We start from the raw sequence: 22,992 nt of genomic DNA on the forward strand, positions 1-22,992 counted from the left end.
CCATTTCCTTTTAGCAGCCCTGAGTGTACTCCGTTGTTCACGGAGGATGTCAGACAGCCAAGGGCAGGAGGGGGTGGCATGAGCTGGTATTATCTAGACAGGATGTAAGTGTAGAGCATAAGGTGTTGGTGGCATTGTTGGAGGGAAAAGAGGATGGCACTTTAACAGAGAGGGTGCTAGGGGAGAGAGAGCGAAGGTTCTGTTCAAAAGAAACAGGTGGTGCTGTTGGTGTAGTGCATGTAGGGAGGAGCATGTTGAAAGTGATGAAAAAGTGGTCCGAAATGTGAAGAGGTGTGACTTTAATGTTGTCTGTGGTGCAGTTACAGGTGTAGTAGATGAGATCAAGCTGGTTTCCTGATCTGTGAGTACCACAGTAGTTTTCTAAAATGTTTATAAGCAAGATCTATACTGCCATGATGTTTCAGTGGTTTCGTGATATTGAGCCAAACAGGGAAATAAAACTGCTTCACTTCATTCAGGGGGGCTGCTAGAATTTAATAGTCTTATTTAATTAACTCTGCATAAAGGGATTTATTGTGTGTCTGATATTTGAACTGTGTTTTGACTTCCATAACCTTTTATGTTTTACTTATAGTCAATGTTTTCTTGTACAGCTGCTTTGTAACAATGAAAATTGTTAAAGCGCTATATAAATAAAGCTGACTTGACTTGACTTGTGAATTTCTCTGGATTCAGACATTGTGGCAAGCATCTGAGAAGATGAGCGAACAAAATATATAACACCATTCAACTGGTTTTGGATAATTGAATGCAAACATATTGATAATTGTCCTTCAAGTAAAGCATTTTAGCACATTTAGATGAAATAGCTATTTTGGGAAAATAGTAAAAACATTTATATTCATATCAATTACTTGAAGGTGTTTGGCCAGATAAAATTTTTTGTTGATTTTTAGACCCCGTGTTCACCTTTACATCACACAACAAACATTTATCTTCAGACCGCATGATAAACTGTGATCAACTTCAGGGCTGATGTTAACTTTCAGGTCCCAGGACGAAGTCTGTTGAACTTCAGTGCTGAGGATTAACTGTGACAACTTTGTTTTAAATGTCTCAGTAGATGGCTAAATTGGCTGAAACTCCTCCCACATGAAGGGCAGGGGTACGGCTTCTCTCCAGTATGAACTCTCTCATGGTTTTTCAAGTTTCCAGATACAGAAAAGGACTTTCCACAATATGAGCACTTGTAGGGTTTTTCTCCAGTGTGGGTTCTTTGGTGCCGTTTCAATTCGCTGGCTCTCGTGAAGGCACTGCCGCAGTCAGAGCACACGTGGACTTTCAGACCAGCGTGTCTCTTCTGGTGGTCTTTAAAGTAGCACTGCCATAAGAAGCTCTTTCCACAGATAGAGCACACATACGGCCTCTCATTCGTGTGAATTCTCAGGTGTCTTTTCAAGTGTGCTGCCAGGCTAAATTTTTGACCACATTGATCACAGCTGTACGGCTTTTCTCCAGAGTGAGAGAGCAAATGAGTTTTGAGACTTGTGGGACGCATAAAACTCTTTCCACAATGACTGCATGTGAAGGGCTTCTCTCCAGTGTGAATTCTCATGTGATCCTTAAGATGTCCTTTATGTTTAAAACTCCTTCCACACTGAAGGCAAATGAAAGGCCGCTCACCAGTGTGAATTCTTATATGGTCTTCAAGGTGTCCTTTTTGTTTAAAACTCTTGCCACAGTGAGGGCACATGAAAGTCATTTTTGGTGAAGATTTCTTGCGAGTTTGTTGACATGTACGAGATTTATCTCCAGGTATGTTTACGTAAGGTTCCTGACGCAGATGTTTCTCCTCGACTTTATTCAGTTGTGGACCTTCCTCTTTCACCTCCATCAGGTCTAAAAACATCAAAAGTTACGTCAAGAATAATATGGACCACAAATTTACAGCATAAAACAGCAGATGTTGTTTTGATCCATTTTTATTATAATTTATAATATAATCGATTAATAGTATAGTTTTTTTATGCGGCCGATATGATATAGATTCTCAAAAGTCATGAACCTATTTTTTTTCTTTCAGATTGCAAGCACATGAACATTCATTAACGTGAATGTTATTGCTATATGACAGCTTTGGATACATGAGATCCCAGAGGTTCTCAATCATGGGATTCCATTTGAGCCAAAAATGTGTCGACTGCTTTGTTATGCTGTACTGTACTATACTATAAATTTGCCTTAGTCTATGGTCATTGCTTACTTCTTAAGGGAATTCAGTTTATGTTGATGTGTATGCTGACTGTTGACAATCTTAATCTGTTCTCCCTACATATTCTTCTCTGTTCTTTTTACAGTCGTCCTTATTGTTGTTTTGTTCTGTTATCTTTACTGTAGTCCCTGCAGTCCTTCTAGCTAACCAATGACGTGCCGGTTGCGTAATCTATTGGTAATTTCATGACTTACCAGCTGGCAATGTAGCTGGCACGTCCCAGGTACGTGATGTAATTGAACAGAAAAGGTTGGAAGTGTTTTCACACTAAGTGTCTGTAAATATATTTCCTCAATGAAACACATGTGCTGTTATTTTAAAATGTTGTGTCTTATGCGTAATACAATGTTTTTATTTGTTTTCCCGGATCCGAGTAAATGCAGATGTTGTTGATAACACTGTCTTGTGTACATGAAACTTTTCAAAAACGTAACAGAAAAATCTTTCAGTTTTTTTACTCCATCATTATCGTATAAACGTAGCCTTAATAGCATGTGGAGGTCTGTACGCCCCTCTAAGGATATTCCTCCCCAGACCACCTTTGCTGTTGCCTCTCCAGTGTACCTGTTGTCCTTTTTATTTGAAGCAAAGCAAGTGAAAATGATTCACAATCACTTTAGTTTCCTTCGGGATGATTGATATTCCTGAAGATTAATTGACTTGGTGTTATGCTGTCACGATTAAGTGTTTCCTTCATGTTTTTTGAACAGTGCATTTTAAATATTCTCCAAACTACCGCAGTATTGAGAATTGAATACAGAACCAGCAGGCTGAAAAACTCTTTCTACCTGCAGGTCATCGGAGCCCTTCACTCCACCACTCCTTTGTTTTACCTCTTTGTGACATCTTCTACACAAAAAACTGAAACAACTTACACTTTTGTTTTGTTGTGGAACGGGGATCAATACAAAAATATAAAAAATGGCACAATTGTATCCAGAAGTATGCATTATAGAATAAAAACCCAAATTGGACACCAACCTCTTTGTTCCTCAGTATCTTCTGGATCACTGATGTCGCCAATCACCACTTTGACAAAATCCATCTTTAGATCGTTTAACTATGTTTATTTATTTTTACACAAGATGCTTGTTTGTTAAAATCCAAGTGGTCACTTTTCGTGTAAAATGAAGGGAATAGTTCCAACATACAGTTCAATACAGGTGAACTGCTACACTGAAGATGCAGTTCCAGATCTGAAAACAACATTAAATAATAACAACTTTAGGCACCTTTTCCTTTATGACATTACTTGAATTCTTTAACTGATCACTTCTTGAAATAATGATCCAAAGAAAAACGATTCATTTTAGACGATAAGGGACTTGCCAATGTTAAAATTGACATTCTAGGGGTTGTTCAAGGGTTTGTTGTAAAGATGTGTCAGAAAATATTCCTATTATTGTTCACTCAGACCCAACAACCCAATGCAATAATGTAGGGCAGGTTACGTTAAGGGGTTTAGTACATGAATCAATAAGGCTAAAAACAACCAGGTGTACAAAATATTTTAGCTTTAGGATCTTAGCCTATTAGCTGACATTTCTTAGCACTCTGCATTTATTACACACAACAAACACAAAATGATTTCGTCACATTGTATTGTCAAAGCACATTTGTTAAAAGCATTTAAAACGTGTTGTAGTGATTTAAACACCATATATATTGCATACCTGTTTCAGCTGCAGAAACGCACCTCGCGTGATTTTTTTTAACCCAAACCAGTCAAACGCAAACCCCGCCCCCGCCGCCATGACTCGTGTATCTAGATATTTCATTGGTCAACTCTGTTAATACTGTAATATGTTGTACATGTGGAAAAACAACAGAGAAGCTTCAAGGGCTTCTAATGTTATCTTGAAATTTAAAATAGACAAGTTATCTGCACGGCTTTTTGTTTTTGCTGAGTTTTCTTTATTTCCTCTGTTTGTATTATTTCCATGATTAAATCTGTGTACTGATGTCAGTTATGTCCAATGTTGTAACGATGATTTCATGGCGCAGGGTGTTAAACGTGAAACATTCTAGGTTGCTTGAGATTAGAGACCCGGGTTCGAAACTCCTTTGGGCAAATACTTTTCCCATCCATATCAGATCATAAAGGCATCTATTTTCTATAAAATAATAAAAAGATTTGAATAGTGGCTAACAAGTGTTTATTTATAAAGTTGACTTGGTACTCGGTTAGGGAGTAGGGGTTTTTATTATTATTATTATAATACAATTTTTGCCATATTTTAATATCTTTTGTGTGTTTAGATGTTGACAAACTTTCTGTCAGCGTTAAGTAGCAGGATGACGAATTTGTGCGTTTACAGCTCTTTCGGCATATGACGTTTATACAAGGCGAATCAAACCTGGACCACAGCCAATGAGAGAGAAAGCGAGACTTCTGCCAACGGAAGTCTAAAACGCTGGAGCGTCCTGTCATTCGTGGAGCCTTCAGCTAGTTCCAGGAAGTTATGTTTTCTCTTTAAATGCTTTATTTCTGTCATTTTTAAATGGCTGCGTCTTTAAACGGGTCTCTCTCTCTCTCTCTCTCTCTCTCTCTCGATGGCTCTGAGATGGACCACACAAGTGACCAATCAGCGTAATAATGTAGTTGACCAATGAAATGGAAGCAGAGACGTTGCAGGGTGGGGCTTTCGTTTTGGGGGAAATCACGCACACAATACAGTACAGTCCGTGTGACTATATACACGAATGTTTGTGCAGAATTATTTTTGTTGATAATAAAATAAAAAAAGTCCGTGTGACGTCGCTACATGATTCCGGTAAAGCAAAATAAAAGTCTTAAACAGTGTACAATATGTGTATATATACTAGACTTTATTGTGACTGATTTCCTGCTTATTGTCATTTATTTATATACATATTACGCCTACCTATATTATTGCGTGTCCGATACACATTCTGCTTTTTGTCAAATATAAAACATTAATTTGTGAAATTCTCTGGATTGAAACATTGTTGCAAACATCTGGGATGATGAAAGTACATGACTGAACACAATATATAGCACTATGCTACTCGTTTAGGATAACTGACTGCAAAAATAGTAATTATTGTACTTCAAGTAAAGCATTTTAGCAAATTACCCTTTTAGATGAAATGCTATTTTGAGAAGATATTTTATTTTTTGAATTTCATACTAATAACTCGAAGGTGTTTGGCCAGAAAATAAACTTTGTTCATTTTTAGAGCCTGTGTTCACCTTTACATCACACAACAATCTTTGTTCAGCTTCAGGCTCAACATTTATCTTCAGGGCTTCAGGGCTGATGTTAACTTTCAGGTCCCAGGAAGAAGTCGGTTGAACTTCAGGGCTGAGGATAAACTGTGACAACTTTGGACAATGCTGTTTTAAATGTCTCAGTAGATGGCTAAATTGGCTGAAACTCCTCCCACATGAAGGGCAGGGGTACGGCTTCTCTCCAGTATGAACTCTCTCGTGTTTTTTCAAGTTTCCAGACTCAGAAAAGCACTTTCCACAATATGAGCACTTGTAGGGTTTTTCTCCAGTGTGGGTTCTTCGGTGCATTTTTAATTCGCTGGCTCTCGTAAAGGCACTGCCGCAGTCAGAGCACACGTGGGCTTTCACACCAGCGTGTATCTTCTGGTGGTCTTTAAAGTAGCACTGCCATAAGAAGCTCTTTCCACAGATAGAGCACACATACGGCCTCTCATTCGTGTGAATTCTCAGGTGTCTTTTCAAGTGTGCTGCCAGGCTAAATTTTTGACCACATTGATCACAGCTGTACGGCTTTTCTCCAGAGTGAGAGAGCAAATGAGTTTTGAGACTTGTGGCATGTGTAAAACTCTTTCCACACTGAGTGCATGTGAAGGGCTTCTCTCCAGTGTGAATTCTCATGTGATCTGTAAGGTTTACTCTGTGCATGAATCTTTTTCCACAGTGCTGGCATGCAAATCGCTTCTCTCCAGAGTGAATTCTCTCGTGATCCTTAAGATTTCCTTTGTGTGTGAAACTCCTTCCACACTGAAGGCAAATGAAAGGCCGCTCACCGGTGTGAATTCTTATATGGTCTTCAAGGTGTCCTTTTTGTTTAAAACCCTTTCCACACTGAGGGCACATGAAAGTCATTTTTTGTGAAGAATCCGTGTTAGTTTTTTGACACGTACGAGATTTTTCTCCAGGTATGTTTTCGTAAGGTTCCTGATGCTGATGTTTCTCCTCGACTTTATTCAGTTGTGGACCTTCCTCTTTCACCTTCATCAGGTCTAAAAAACACCATCAATCAAGTTAAGAAAAAAAGCATTTAATACAGAACCAGCAGGCTGAATAACGGTTTCTACTGTAGCTCCAGGTCATTAGAGCCCGACACTCCACCACTCCTTTCTTTTACCTCTTTTTGACATCTTGTTTTCAAATGACAAATACAATTGAAAAAACTCGCACATAAACTTGCTTTGTTGTTACACAGTAATCTTCAAATTGCACTTTGTGTCAAAACGTATGAAGAAGTATGCATTATAATAGGAATCCAAATAGGACACCAACCTCTTCTTTCCTCAATATCTTCACTTTTTATTCTGATTGGTTCCGGATCACTGATGTCGCCAATCACCACTTTGACAAAATCCATCTTTAGGGGCCAGCTGCATAAAAGTGGCCGCTAAGGTAAAACTGCGTCTTAACAACCAGTCACACTGACTAGCAATTATTTAAGTGGTTTTAATTTAAATTTGATGACTTACTTGTAAGACTAGTCCAAATAGTTTATGCAACCGGCCCAAGATCAGTATTATTATGTTTATTTCTGATTACACAAGATGCTCTTTCCTGTTTGTTGTACTCAGAGAAGTGGTCACTTCTCGTGTAAAGTAAAGGAGAATTTTTACAGATGAACTGCTACACTGCAGATGCGAGATGCAGGACCAGATCTGAAAAAAACCAACAACTTTAGGCACCTTTGCTCATCCTTTGGTATTACTTAAATTCTGTAACTGATCACTTCTTGAAATAAACATCCTAAGAAAAACTATTCATTTAGATGATAAGGGACTTGCCAAAGCAAAGCAAAACAAAACACCCAAAAACCCAATGCAATGATCATATATGAGGTCAATTATATAGTATATGAATAATCTAATGGGGGACAAACAACAATAATGTGTACTAAATATTTTCTTTATCATACCATTGGGCAGGTAATGTATAAATAAATAATAAGCACATTCCCATTTTTATGAGCTTTCGCATATCTTTATATTTAATATCAATGTACATTTATTTCACATAAATGTCAAACGCAAAACGATCTCATTAAAGTTGTACGGTTTTAGACACCATAAATATCGAAGCTTTTAAAAATCACACACCTTTCAGCAGCAGTTGACAGAAGAACGGCATTCAGCGCTTCTTCTTCTTTCTTTTCAATGGCGGATCCCAACCAATTTGTGTAGGTGCATACCGCCACCTACTGTACCAGGGTGTACTTCGGTTGATTAAAAAAATCCAACATTCCCTCATTTTTCCACACTCTCCCAAATGTTCCCTTGACACTCAATCCCCGACTCACACAATTTGACACGCAAACCAGCCCTCTCTAAAATATATTTAGGCTACTACACTTCATTGTTACATCCGTTGCAAGCATCACACGCATCTGTCACTTACCATTTAAATATATGGTTGATTTTAGTCTAGTGTGTCCGAGGCTTAGTGTTGAGAAAATAATTTCTTCTTTCCGAAATTTTCCTTTGAACAGTTTCACTGTAATGGATTTGTGAATGTTGTAGTGACGTCTCCCTTTTTCTGCCACGTTTTCCTCACTGCCATTCTTATTAGTGATTTGGCCTCTCCTTTACCTAAGGGAATTCTTTTAATACGTCCTCATCCTTTAAATCCTCATCCATTACCCTTAATACCAACATGAGCAGGGACCCATCAAAACTGCATATTTACTCATCATTATCATAGATATTTCCAACATTGGGTCATCTCTTCTTGTGTCATTCAAGTTCAGGCTACTTGGAGCTGCTAAAGAGTCTTTATTTCTTCTGTCCTCTAACCACTAAATCAAATTGGTGGCTTGAAATTTCTGTTAACATGTGATTACAATATTTCAAAAATCCACCTTGAATTATCCAAATTTCATCAGCAAGCTCTTCTCGCTTGGAAAATTTGTTATTGTCACAATTTCTCTCCTCACACTACTTTCATTTGGAATAATGGTAATATAACTGTTTCTAATAAATCTGTGTTCTTAACAAATTGGTTCAACAGAGACATTAATCATCTTTTAAAAATGTTGACAGTTTTGGGAATCTTTTAATTTACAAACAATTCATGTTAATTTATAATTTCCCAGTTCAGTTAAGGGAATTCAGTTCTTAAAGCTATTCCTGGAACACTAAGTCAACTTGTCAAAAGTCATATCTGTTATAATTCTTTATTTGTGACAAACCCAAATTAAATTTTAGAAAGTGTTGAGCTAACTGAGAAAAAATTGAATAACAAACATATTTTAATTATTTTCCATAAACAGAATATAATATCTCCCAAAGGTAAATTCTTTTGGAACTCTATAATTGAGAATATTGACTGGAGAAGAGATTGGTTAATTCCCTTTAAATAGTGCATTAATAATACAATAAGGGGAAAACACTTAAAAACTCTACATACTATTTACACATCTAAATCTTTAATATCGAGATTTACTGATATTGATGATATTTGCTGTTTTTGCAATAATGAAAAAGATATACTGACACACTTAATAGAGTTGTAAACAAGCTTTGGATCGAATTGTCAGACTTTATATTTAATTTAATAAACATTAATTATTGCTTTACTTTAAAGGATGTTATTTAATATTTTGAAAACAATAGTAATAAGGATCTAGAATTAATTGGTAATCTTTTTATTTTACTGTAACATTACAGACTCAGGCCTCAGGCACCATTCACTTTGTATTCAATTGCATTTTCATCCTCATACTGTACACTGGAAATAGCTACATTTTACATTTACATTTTACATTTAGTCATTTGGCAGACGCTTTTATCCAAAGCGACTTACAGATGAGGAAACATTGGAAGCAATTATAACAACATAGGCAACAAAATACATAAGTGCACCAAACTAGTCCATTAAAGCCTAGCACAGTATACAAAGCTAAGAATAGTGAGGTTAGTTGTTTTATTTTTTAAGAAGTACATGAAGCACATCAGTGTGTCCATTTTTTATATCTTAAACCCTACCCATTCTTTTAATGAGCATTTCATGACTTTTTAATACTTTTTTGGAAATCTTTGGCGCGTGGATGGTAGCGTTCGAACGAAAGTCTGACATTGTGAAGGAGGCAAGATTCCAGTATATGTGCTATATTGTTTTTGTAATACCTGTATAAAGTAACATGCATGTAAAACTTTGCTTGCTTTATGAATTGGCTTCAACCTCTGTCAAATGAGGAGATGCAGGAGGAACATGCATGCGCATGAGAGGCAGACAGGAAAGAGTGATGTATGCTGGGATGAGATAATCATTTGCTTGTTTTCTCACGGTTTAGTGGATGTAGGATATTTCCCACCTCAAACCCGAAAATACCTTCTGGATTCAATTACAATAAAAGCATTTGAAACATTATCATTACAAGCAATTCCATAGATAAATTGCGGAATGGAGTGAAAATATCCTGAATGCGAGGTGCCTAGAACCAGCCCCGGATTGGCTAATCGGGAGCACCGGGAGAATTCCCGGTGGGCCGGTCAGTTTTTTTGGCCGCGAGGGCCGGTATTGTCATGGCACGGTTGAAATGTGGCTTTCCCTAGGCTGCCTTCACTCACAGCAGCCCTAATCTTTTTATGTATTATTTTACCGCAGCCCCACTCTTTTTTATTTCATATTTTTTCGCAGCCCAACTCAGAGCGCAGCCTGCAGGTTAATGATGACGTGATTATCTTTTGACTCCCTGGCCCCGCCCCCGACAGCGCCACTACAAGTTGCTCAAAATAAAAAACCGTCAGAAATAAAAATGGATGACAGAAAGCGCAAAGGCGGCGCTGAAAAGTCCAGAATAAAAAGCAAGAAAGCTCTGGAAACGGACGCGGCCAAATGTTCTAAGAAGACCACATTTTTTCTCAAAACAAATGAAGACGAGGAGACGGCCGGTAAGCTAACGTTAAGGTATTTAGGAATAGGAGCATTACACTAGGTGCAAGCTAGCTCATTGTTAGAGCGCCCGTCCCCCATTCAGACCGACGTCGGTTCGAAGCCCGTGTTAATTAATGTTTTAGGGTTGTCCATGTTTCCTTGAAGCTACACTTATGCAGAGGAAAAAGAGATGAAACAATCATTAGAAATCATTGTGAAAGAAAAGTCAGATAACAGTCCAATAGTTTTATTATTTAACTAATGTTCTCATATTTGTAAAAAAATATTTGAAGTTGTAAAGCAGATGTTTATTTAAAATAAATTATAGTGTCATTAGACAGTGCAATACATTTTATTTTAATCTTTTGTAATTTATAATTTTTTCCTTATTTCAATGTTTGGATATTTATGAACACTAATTCTTAAAGAAAATAGATTCTGATACTGTCCTGTTCTAATAAATCTTCACTGTGAAGCAAAACTTAGGCTACTGTATTTTCACTGAATGACAATGAATTCAAGGCTGTAGAGAACAGTGCGCTATTGCAGACTTAGGTTTTAATTATCATTATTTTAATATAGTCAGTCGTAAACTAAAGTGGGCCGGTCTAAGGCATGAAACTCCAGGGCTGAAAATGAGTCCCAATCCGGCCCTGCCTAGAACTCATCGTATAAATTCGTCTGATGTGACGTAACCCAGTAAAGTGCGGCGGACATCGGTGTCACGTGGTATCTGCCACGTTTTTCAGCGCTCGGTAGGACGGACAAATCACAATCGTTCGTGATTGCTGGGTAAGGCTTTTGAACGGCGAATTTACACCTGTATGATAAACAGCAAACTTCGCAACTCATAAATGTATGCGAGTGAAGCGCGTAGAATACAAATGTGGCCAGCAAAACACAAACTAAAGCGCCAACACGTCGAGAGCTTGAAGTGATTCTCAACGGAGACCCTCGAGCGCCCCCTGGAGGAATTGAGATGTTACGTTTCATGTGAAAAGCGTTTGCTGCCCGATGGTAGCCGTCCATCGACAGCAGCCGCAGCAGCTTCTGCCGTGACAGGAGGTTGATGGCGGCTTCGGCTTCTCTGGAGGATGACGCTGACCGCAGACCCGTCCGGAGAGCGCCGTACCTCAGCCACAACAGAAGATCTGTCAGCCTTAAAACAGGTAACAGCCTTCCAAACTCACAATCTGTTCGACGCTACACCAGTCACATAACACCGGGAAGAGATTATGCTGGAAAGGCTGGATGTTTTTAGTGTTACAGCACCGTCTCGTGTCCACTTCCCTGCAGACGTGCAGAAATGATGCTTTGTGAACCAGCATCCCCTGTTGCCATGGTGATGAGCTATCATTGTCCTGCTGAGTCAGTACTGATGCGAGCACGAGGCAAACGCTGTAACTTTAGTACTATACGCCAGTGGTTACATAAATGGAGAAAGGTGGTAGTTGGCATGTGTAGGAATGCGTATAAGGTTAGACTGACTGAAATGAGTGTGAACAAAGTCGCGCTTTTGTGAGGAATTGGAATGGATGGGCATCATCAGCAGCTTTAAATGAGGATTCACTGGACAGGGTGCAGTGTTAAAACGCTTGTCCTGCACACCGGATCGGATGTGGACGTGAAGTGATTGTGAAGTAGGGTGGGCACCTGGCTAGAGTTCAAGACCATCGATTTGTTTAGTGTCAGGCACTGGTAGCTACTGCCAGAGAAGCAAACGGGTGTGTACAAACTGGTACTCACATCACCTTATACAGTCTGAATGAATGAGTGATGCATGTCTCTTGCTGGGAAATTGTCATGACAATGCTTTGTTTTAAATGGGTCGAACACAACACCAACTGGAAAAATCGAAATTTGGTCTCAGGACACAAAAACTCTTTAGATTCTAAATCAAGACAATGTCATGAAACGATGCAAATGATAGTTTATCACATCTAGTAGATTGAAAAAAGTTTGGGCTGTTGTCATTTAAATACCATCCACTAGATGCTGCTGATGTTCTTTATTTGCCATTTCGAACATCCCTGACACCAGAGGTGCCAAATCCTCCTCCTGGAGATCTACTGTCCCACAGAGTTGAGCTCCAACTTCCAACATACCTGCCTTTTATTTATCAAGTAATCCTGAAGAACGTCTGATTGTTTATAACTATTAACATGGGTCTGTAGATGCACTGTGCGATTTCTTTCCTTCCTGTGGTTTGTTGGGAATTGTGAAGGATGGATGCATGTTTAAGTCTACACTGTAAATCTCTGTTACACTAAAAGTGCCATTTTTAAAGAAAACTTTAGCTTGAAAGAATTTGATATTACAAATATTTTCCTGCAAAATATAGTGGTTTATGTGATTTAGAATTTTTTTTATTAATGAATTATATATTAAATATCAATTTATATTATATTACAAATAAATAGTTAAGAAAACCCATTTGATGGGATTCATCTCTGTATAGATAAAGCAGAAAACACATACTGTCGCATGCAGCCTTCACAGAACGCATCACAGATCTACAGTACTGAAAGGCGGAAAATTAGGTTTTCATAATGGTCATAATGACACAACTCTCCCCAGAGCCGAAGGGAAAATGCAGCCAGATGCCGAAGGAATTAATGAGAGGATTTTTCTATCGCCCCACTTTAATATCCAATTAAAGCGTGAAGTCTGTGTTCTTGAAGGATTCCTGAGTGTTGAGAAATCAGGTCTGGACTTCAGTGTTTCGGGTTAACAGTCAACATAGAACCAGTGATGTGAGAAAATCATGCAAGCATATAGAATATGACAGCTAGTATCAAATAAATCCATTTGCCTTTATATGAGAAATAAAATGGAATGTCTACTTTTAAACCGTTACTGCGGGTTGTTGCAGGTTATGAGTGGAAGGAATTTATTATTTATGTTTTGTTATTTGGACTGGGGACAGTAGGCTAGTAATGATCGATTTTGTTACAAAGATCTGGCAACTCCTGAGCCGGGTTGTTAACGCTCAAGAGCGAACTGACTGTGCATTTGCAACTATAGTTATACGTGTGTATGATTATGAAACTTATTTACTGCTGTGTACTCAAACATTGTATTTCATGAACAATAACGGAAAGGTATACCATTTTTCAGGAATTTAATTCCCTGTGGTTTTCACAGCCAGAGCAGTGCAGTGTTGTGTTCTAGCAAACTGTGACGTCAGTGGACTGTTCCAAGATGGCGGACACGTCTACATGTCTGGAGCCATATATATATATAAATATAAATAACTAGATGCCGCATTAGCATCTGTTTCTATGGGCTGCTAAAGACCGTTTCATCTGACGTGTGCGCCGGGACTGCAGTTTCCAGTGTTCGGATAGTATCTAATAATATAACTATTTATATCTAAATTAATTTATGTTAATATTATTATTTTATTGTATAATAATTGTATTATATAAATAATTCAATTATTACAATCATACAATATATAATTTTGTTGTATATTCATTTTATTAAATAAACAATTTGTTGAATGGGTCCTGTGGTTTGGCCACATTTAAAGGTTAAATTCATCCAAAATCTAATCTGTGTGATTTCTTTCATGTCGTTAAACATGTTTTGAGACCTCCCGGCATCTTCGATGCACAAATACAGATATTTAATTGACATTCAAGTGATTTCCAGGCTTCCTCATAGACATAATGGTTATAGTTTAGGTCCAGAAAAGTACTAAAGACATCGTTAAATTGTCTCATCTGCTCAGTGGCTCAGTATAATTTTTTTGAAGCAATGAGAATGCTTAATGTATGAAAACAAACCAAAATAAAAACTTGAATCGATATATTCTCCTCTGTTTTGTCAGTGTATGGCGCGTGTTCACAACAGCGCTTAAACAAACCGTACGGTACATTGACATCTAGTGCTTGAGCTTGGAATCACAGTCTTAATTCAAAATGTTGGAGAGACAAGTTTAGCCAAGTAACCGTTCTTCTTGGTTTCTTTTGCTTTTAATCGGAAGTAATCTACAGGCGCTCTATTGTTTGTGAATGAGTACTGGAAGTTAAGGGCAGTCCACGAACGTGTGAATGCGTATTAATGTTTGATTATGTTGTTGCTTTGAAACCGTCTATACATAGGTCTTCTGCCATATTGGAATGGTGCGAGCCGGACTGTGTTGCTCAGAGTTATTATAGTTTTCATTGTAGTTTTATTTTATTAATATTTTAAATTATCTTTTTTTTATTTTAGATATTTCGTTTAATTTTAGTTAAAGTTTTAGCAATTGGTATATGCATATGTTATGTTATAATATATATACCGTATATGTATATTTCTTTCTATTGCTATATAATATTAAATCATGTCTATTTGAGTTTTTGTTCATTATAATATGGCTGTGCAGTGTTGTGTCATGCTAGCAAACTGGAAGTGACATCAGTGGACTGTCTACGTGCCTGAAGGGCTTGAATGAGGCATCTAGTTGTCTATTCTTGTCTTCTGAACTCTTCAACTCTTCGATATGAACTGGAGCTGGCATCAATCGAAACAGATAAGCAGATGCAGAATAATTAGCATTTCTGCTTTTCATAACAATTCAGGGTAGGATAATCAGTGATGTAAAAGGATTGCATTATGTGAAACCAAGGCTAAAGAGGTTTGTTTTCAATTTGGATTTAAACTTTTATTTGAATTACCTCGAAGTATTGAAAGTAAAAGAAGGGTTATTTTTATCTAAAATTCCACTTAGGCATTTCGCTGATTGTGTTATCCAAAGTGACTTAAATTGAAGAATTGGAAATCAATAAAGCAGTTTATCACAGGGAGGAAAAAAGACAGTATTGATTTTGGTTATGTGTTGTGTTAAATTGTACCAAAATTACAGATAAATCTGACCATCCTATGAGGAAAAGACAAAGTGGGAGACAGAGTTATTATAATTTATTGGTAGTCATAAACTAACGTAATAATAAGAAATACCCTGCATTTGAGTCTTTTTCCATTCCTTTCTTCTACACAAAGAAAATGTAAGGTTCTAAAAAAAGTTTTTTGTGTGTGCTCAGCAGACATAGGATGAGCAGCCAAGTGTTCTGCTCAGATTAAAGCGGAGGTAACGTGCTATTTCATGCATTCCGACGTTTAAACGTGCTGCCTTCTCAAGCTTGACAAAAAATGAGTTGAACGTATGAATGAGTGTATTGCTGTACACCCAAAGCACTTTACAATCATATGAGAGGGGTCTCTCTCTCCTCAACCACCTTCAGTGAGCAGCATCCACTTGGATGACACGACGTCAGCGTGCTCACCACACACCAACTATAGGTGGAGAGGAGGGAGAGATACAGCCAATTCAGAGGGTGAGGGTTAATAGGAGGCCATGATTGACAAGGGTCATTGGAGGGAATCTTACGTCTCATCCGATGGACGATACTTTTTACAGTATAGTGTCCCCATCCCTATGATGGGGCATTAGGACCTATGCAGACCACAGGGTGAGCACCCCGTGCTGTTCCTAATTACACCTCTTCCAGCAGCAAACTAGCTTTCCCAGGAGGTCTCCCATCCAAGTACTGACCAGGCTCAGCGCTGCTGAGCTTCAGTGGGCAACCAATCTTGGTCTACAAGCTGAAATGGCTGCTGGCTATAATGTAGTATTTCTGTGCTCGATTCACTCCGCCAGGGTTCTTTATATTACGATTCACCATGGCAACGGCAGCAAAAAAGCAACGTGTCTGCAGAAAGCGCTTGAGAGCGAGACACCCTTTCCTCACCGCTCTGCATACAGTGGATGTACTAATGTGCTAATGACTTTACTAATGACTTAAGGTCAAATGAATAAATAGACAAATGTTCCAATAAACAAATAAATTAATCAGTAAATGTATGGATGCAAAAAACTGAAATAACAAAATAAATGTATGTTTTTACTCCCCATCAGTGCTCTGGTGCATCAGTCACATCATGATGTATAGGACACTTGTTAGACTTTCAAATCGCTGATTACCGGCTCAAACTCTGCTCACAGCAAATTTGGGTAGTGGCTAAACAATCAAAATGGATTGAATTACTATGGTTACCGACGCTGAGTATAAGTTACCTCTCTTTTAGAAACGGACTTGAGTCACCCCACTTTCTCTGGTTTGACAAACCTCGCATTCTGAAACGGAAAACCCAGAGTTTTCACTAAACCGCCTTTTTGAAACGGCCCCAGTTGTTATAGGTTTGTTTTTGTTGTGTTGTTTTTTTCTTTTAGTAGTTTTCAAATTCATTTAAGAGTACAATAATATTTTTATTTCAATATATTTTTTCAGATATTTGTTTTAGTTTAGTTTGAAACGAAATATCAGATAAAAAATCAGTTTAATTAGCTTTTTGTGTTAACAAACACTTCTCTCATTGAAATCTGTCTTTTGCATTTTTTTGCGTTTGCAATACATTTGACGGACCTCGACTGAAAGCATCCTTTTGATTTCTCAACTCATGAATTCCCGTAGATGTAAGAGACAGGTGACTCAGTGCTGAACCATTTCCTCATGGCATTAGTCTACAGTTTTCACAGAGTTGATGATGAATTCATTTTGGACACCGTTTATTAATTTTGCACCTCTTCTATGTCTATTCTGTCTATCTTTGATGCAGTTTGAACAGGTTTGGCTTGATCTTTGCTTGAGAACCTGCCCCTTTGCCCAAAGTGCCCTTTACTGACGCCTGAAGTGAAGGATTTATTTGGGGATATCGTATTTATGTATTGGTTGCATTCATCCCTTCATGTGAAAAGGATTTTAAACAATAATAATGTTTTGCATCTGAACTCTTCAATTGTATTCATTCAATTTCTGTTGCAGAACTAAACATGCAACACATTGAAATCACGTGATAACAATACAGCATCCCTATTTGAAATATGAATTCACACTTGCATGCTGCTTCATACACTTCTTTTAAAACACACATGTATTTAATACAGTATGCATCATTTCAAACATGAAGTGGCCAGTCACATGTTCATGAACCATGCCCACTCTTCAAGCCCTGTATACAGACCAACTTGCTTCCATGCTGAATGATAATTTGTAGTGTAGGAAGACACCATGATGGATGGATGTTGCAGTCTGCTTTTATATTTCCAACACCTGTCTCTGTCCTACCGGATGACATTCATCCTGTTACTAGCAAGTAACAATTAGTGAAAGACATATGCATTTTAATATGCATATGTACATTGTTAGCACATGACCTCATTTGCTATGTTCAAAAATACACTGCCTTCCAAGGCAGGACGTTACAGAAGGAAGGCATCAAGGCACGTCTGAATCCAACGTTTCTATTGATAATTGAAATAGAATCAGAATGTCTTTATTGTCATTGTGTTGTTTTGTATACAACATAAATAGGTGCACACATCTTGAGTGTTTGCTGTTAAAAAAGCTCATTTTTTAGTTTAATCTGACTTGGAAGTTCCAGTAGTGTCTGTGACTTTTCAAATGTTCTATGGTCAGATGAAACTGAAAAAGGAGCTTTTTTTACGGCAAACATTCAAGTTTTCTACTGTACTCATCCGATACCCGGAGAAGCACCAAAATTCTGGAGAGATTCTGTATAAAGGAATGGTCTTTGATGTCTTGTCAGTGTTCTCTAAACTTATCATCAGGCATTATAGGTGAAGACTCTGAGCGGTTTATCTTGGCAAAAAGAAGCATTGAATAAAAGCGTATGATTAGTTATGAGCGATGTGTATTAGAGAAATACATTTATTTCATGAGAGATTTCAAAAGTAAAATTCGTATTCTGTAATGAAAGGTTAATTTTTATCAAATAAAAGATCGAAGCCTAAATGATGCAGATTATTTGCACAGCCTTCTTTGGTTTGCCTAATGGTTGAATAATTTTGAGCATAACTATAGATTTGTGTGTGTGTGTGTCAGCAAGGTGCCTAAAATGCTGTTTAGTTTATTAGCCAGTTTATTAGGTATTAGGACACAGTCTGTAGATCTAGTGTGCGGTCTTTAGGGGGCGTAAAGAGCAGCGTAACCTCCATCCGTCCGTCCGCATCTCATTCTCAGCTGCTGGCGTTCAGAGTGTGTTCAAGCTTGCTCATACACACTCATCACCACCACCACCATCATCAGAAGCAAAGCTCTGTGGCAGATTCCACAGTCATGCAGGGCATCTGGGGCACTGACGCGGGGACGGAGAAGCCGCAGAAGAAAGGATTCAGCTTGGTTAGGATGATGAATTTAAAATGCAAGACGCAGAATAAGAATCCACATCAGCATCACAACAACATGCCCTTCATGATCCATTGCCACATTGGCAAAGAGATCAAGCACATATGCAGCAACTGCAGCCGCGCCAGCCATGCACAGGACGGTGAGTGAAGGTTTCTCCGCATACGCGTTTATTATGAAGGCATCGAATCCGCGAGCGATCTCAAACCCCGACGGAGTCGCGCGCGATACAAGAGATCGCAGCGATTTGGCTCGTGCACACGAGGATTCTTTTGGGTTTGGTTTCACGTATTAAACTCATATATGCGTATTTGTGCGTCCGATTCGCGTCGAATGCGTTTGCGTCGCGTTCATGGCGTGGCACGCACTGGACGCGTCCTTGCCCAGCGTTTACGCTGTTTCAAATGTGTGTTTTGAGACGGGAGCGTGTTGCCTTTCTTCGCGCTGCTTTGAACGCAAGAACACGCACTGTGTGTATTTCCCACTCTTGTGTTTCTCCTGTTTTCTGTATTAGCACTATATTTCACCTTCACATGCTCTCGGAAATTCGATAATTCGGAGATGATTAATGGAACGATGCTCTTGTTAGCAGATAGCCTACTTGTAATGTTTTAATGCTACTACATCTCTAGTAACATGTTTTAATTTGACTTTTAATGTTACTAAATCCAAACGTTACTTCCGGGTTGAAGTCGGACTTAGCGAATTTCCGAGAGCACGTGAAGGCAGCTTTAGGTTGACAGAGTTTGTACCATGATGAGACATCCACCCCTGCGTCCAGTTCACTGTACTGTACTGCTACTATCCGCCCTAAACAGTATTAGAAATTAGAATGTTCTGAATCATAGTATGACATAAAGGCACAATAAAACATCCCAGATAGCACAGGTGCATCTGTACGATGTCGGCTGAAGATCATACACATCTTACAGACATCTTCTAGAGGTCTATATGACGTCTGACAGCAGATGGCCCAGAGATGTAGGGCAGATGAGCAAACAGTATGAAAGCTTGCATATGAAAACGCAAACATCAAATATATGTCTGCCAGATGTACGTGTGCTACCAAGGATATTAACATAAAATATTTGGGCAAGTAGTTTGATGTTTTCAAGGTGTGAGGTGTTGTATTTGGTTAGCAATCACAAGGGTTTGAGCAACATTGGTCACTTGCATTACATCCCAGTATTTGCATACTATTATAGCCTACTATGCAATCTAAAGTATGTACTTTTAGGGTATAGTAGGTCATTTGTTATGCCACGAACGTGATTTTGTTTTTGCTTTTTCTGATAACATTTATTCACCCACTCCAGACTCTGAATCTCATCTCAAAGCGACAAACGCTTATCGTTTATGATCGGACCTTTCGAGTTTGTTGCGTCACGTTGACCGGTCACAGCGTAAATCGTACAGTCAAACTAAAGGAGAGCATGTGATATGAAATCCACTCCATTAAATTCCCCTTTGATTAACTGCATCAGAAGGATTGTAATATGATTAGGTCTGGACTATAAATATCCTGCTGCGTGTAAATCTGAATGAACATCACGTTCACAGTAGACTCTTTATTTCAGAGCGTTCGGAGCATCGAGTCCTTCAATTTGATCCCAGTTTTTGTCAAACAATTAGATTTTTGGGGTTGAGATTGAGAATGTTTCTTAATGTTCATGCTGGGATGTGCCTTCACCCTCTAGTTTAGTAGAGCACGCGTTGAATGTCAATAAGGACAGAGCATTGCTGCTGTATTTGACCTACTTTTGTGGAAACCGTGCGATCTGCATGGCATAGGAATAGCACAGAATGTTCCCTGCATACTGTACTCTAGTACAACACTGTGCTGCATGGGAGAAATCGAGGTGAAAGAAAGTGTATTGTGATAGCACAGGTTTTCCGTGTGCTCCTCATCACATTCAGTATCTTTCTTCTTCTACAGCAGAGGAGGTTGAGAAATTGGCCTCCATTTACTCGGAGTCCCTGGTGTCTGGCACGCACACACCACCCATTCATTGCAGGAGCAAGTTTGCCACCCTGGGCCGCCTCTTCAAACCCTGGAAATGGAGAAAGAAGAAAAGCGAGAAGTTCAAGCAAACATCCACAGGTAAACGCTTTGTTTTAGGAAGATTGAGTAATGCATTTGATTTTTAATACAAATTATAACTGTAAATTAAATATATGATCAAATGCAATATAAATAAATGGTTCATCCAGTGTCCAGTGTGGACAAAATGTAAAATTATAATGGGTTCTGATGCGTTTCTAATGTATTGTCACACTGGTCACGTCCGGTGTAGACGCGGTGTAAGACAGTCACCCCCACTAGCCACTTTGGCAGGTTTAATGTAATTTTTGAAAGTCACGTGAAACAATGAACGAATTGCAATGTGACAATACAAAAACTACAACTCCTATGAGCACACCCTTCAGCTTTTTAATATATGCATTAGAAGCTGCTCTATTCATGCCTTTCTAAACTGCATGTTTTCATGCAGCTAAATATATTACATTTACCTTTATTTACATTTATTAATTTGGCAGAATTGTTATATACATTTTTATCCAAAGCGACTTACAAGTAGGAGAGCATATAAACAAATTGTCAACAGCTAAACAGTACAGTAAGTTTAAATATATGACATGACATGACATCATATTCATGCAGCTCATATTCCATGTAGTCTTAATTTGGGTGGTCAATCTGCATTTGAAATCTAGCTAAATCAAGTAAAATGACTCTAAACCAGTCATTTCAACATGCCATAGTTATTGTTAACACCAAATGTCGGTACCTAAGAACGCATCGGGTGCTGCGTGAGAGCAGGTACGTTACAGAGAGAGAGAGAGCGAGAGCACAATTTACATCATAGTTAGTCAAACCAAAAAAGTGAAACTATTTTATTTTTATACATATATATATATATATATATATATATATATATATATATATATATATAAGCGACATAAAAATAAACCAATAATTTATCAAATGACAAAAGCATAAACAAAAATTGCTAAAACTTAAACAAAAATGAACACAAAAACTATTAAAATCTAAAAATAAAAGCAAATTTAATATATTAATAAAACTTTAATTATGTAAAAACTAAATTGACTGTAAAACTGTGATGTAATGTGGTGTAATTACGTTTTCTGTATGTCTACTGGCTTTTGTTATTCCTGTGCAACACATTAAATATGAAAACTGTGATGTACATTTCTCATACATTAGTTCCTACTTGCCAGAAGCTGTAAAGGAAAAACATTTTTGATAATGAAGTGTAAGTGAAAAAAGAACATTACCTTATCTTGTTCCTCCATGGTCACCATAGCCTTAGAACACCATTCCCATAATACTAAGAACTCGAAAAGTCCCATTTTCCTCTATAAACTGCTATAATATGAGCATATCCTAAAAATACCCACCAATGACAAAACTGTAGAAATGGCAAAATCATCTAATCCACACGTGGCAAACTCAGTGGCTGGATTTAGCACCAGTTTAGCTCAAGCCATGGACAGGGCTGTACCTTAACTTGTTTTGCTACAGAGGTTTAAGGTTTTGTAGCACAGGCCAAAAAGTGTAAAATGTCTGATGTCATCTTAAATAAATACGCAAGTGCAGTTCATCACATGAAAATGCAGGTAACTGATAAATGAATGCGTATGTTGCATACATTTACATTTAGTCATTTAGCAGACGCTTTTATCCAAAGCGACTTACAAAGAGTTCCGTGAGCAATAAGCGATATGTCATAAAAGAGCAATAGTACGATAGGTGCTAATAAAAAGATACTAGTTTCAACAAAGCTAGACCACTACCTGTTGTGAGAAGAGAGTGGTGTTTTTTTTCTTCTCAAGTATTCACAGAAGAGATGGGTTTGAAGTCGTTTTTGAAGGTTGTGAGAGATGTGGTTGACCGGACCGTGTTAGGAAGAATGTTCCAGCAGGAAGGAATTGTGAAGGAGAAACAGTGGGAAAGTGATTTAAAATGAATTAGGGCCATATCATTTTTAGTTTACCTTAATTAGTTTTATTTATTCTCAATTCTGTACTGTACTACAGTAATATATTTCTCCACATACAAATACTGTAGTAAACTATAGTATTTATTATAATAAACAGCTGTAAGTCCTAGATACTATGGTGTTTTTGAATCTTACTTGGTATACTGCAGTTTTTACTACAGTTTATCAATTTACTACAAGGGCACTACAATTTTCTATAGCAAATATTATAGAACAGAGTGTTCAGGTTAATGGGACCTTTAATTTGACATTTCGTTTCGTAACAAAGACGTTTGAGTTTCAGTGTTGTTGAATGTAGCTTTCGTCAAAGAGTGAAATGCTTATGAAATAAACTCTCAGAGAAACTCTAGAGACGAAGTTCATGTGTTCATGTCCTTATACCGCGGATAAATCCAATACTGTCACGCGTGTGCAGCTCATTCA

At 38.0% G+C, this 22,992-nt stretch overlaps 2 protein-coding genes across 3 annotated transcripts in view; one reads left to right on the top strand and one right to left on the bottom strand.

The window, feature by feature from the left end:
- Positions 1–482: 482 nt before the first annotated feature.
- Positions 483–7,629, bottom strand: LOC306891605 (uncharacterized protein). Its single transcript, XM_079451970.1, has 4 exons — positions 7,574–7,629; positions 6,753–7,135; positions 5,393–6,472; positions 483–1,860 (listed from the first exon to the last, which is right to left on the bottom strand). The coding sequence occupies exons 2-4, from the start codon at positions 6,835–6,837 to the stop codon at positions 1,049–1,051; spliced, it is 1,977 nt and encodes a 658-aa protein (XP_079308096.1). The 5' UTR covers positions 6,838–7,135; positions 7,574–7,629; the 3' UTR covers positions 483–1,048.
- Positions 7,630–10,190: 2,561 nt separating this feature from the next.
- LOC306892365 (phosphatase and actin regulator 1) overlaps positions 10,191–22,992 on the top strand; it is a 32,983-nt gene continuing 20,181 nt past the window's right edge. The window contains exons 1-2 of one of the 2 annotated variants that reach the window (XM_079453427.1): positions 10,191–11,518; positions 20,481–20,645. In XM_079453427.1, coding sequence (XP_079309553.1) covers positions 11,419–11,518; positions 20,481–20,645 — 265 coding nt within the window. In that variant the 5' untranslated portion in view covers positions 10,191–11,418. Of the gene's footprint in view, positions 11,519–18,323; positions 18,687–20,480; positions 20,646–22,992 lie in introns of those variants that run through there. The other variant, XM_079453426.1, reaches the window with a different exon arrangement.

The sequence above is a fragment of the Barbatula barbatula genome (assembly GCF_947034865.1).
Source record: "Barbatula barbatula genome assembly, chromosome: 3".
NCBI lineage: Eukaryota > Metazoa > Chordata > Actinopteri > Cypriniformes > Nemacheilidae > Barbatula > Barbatula barbatula.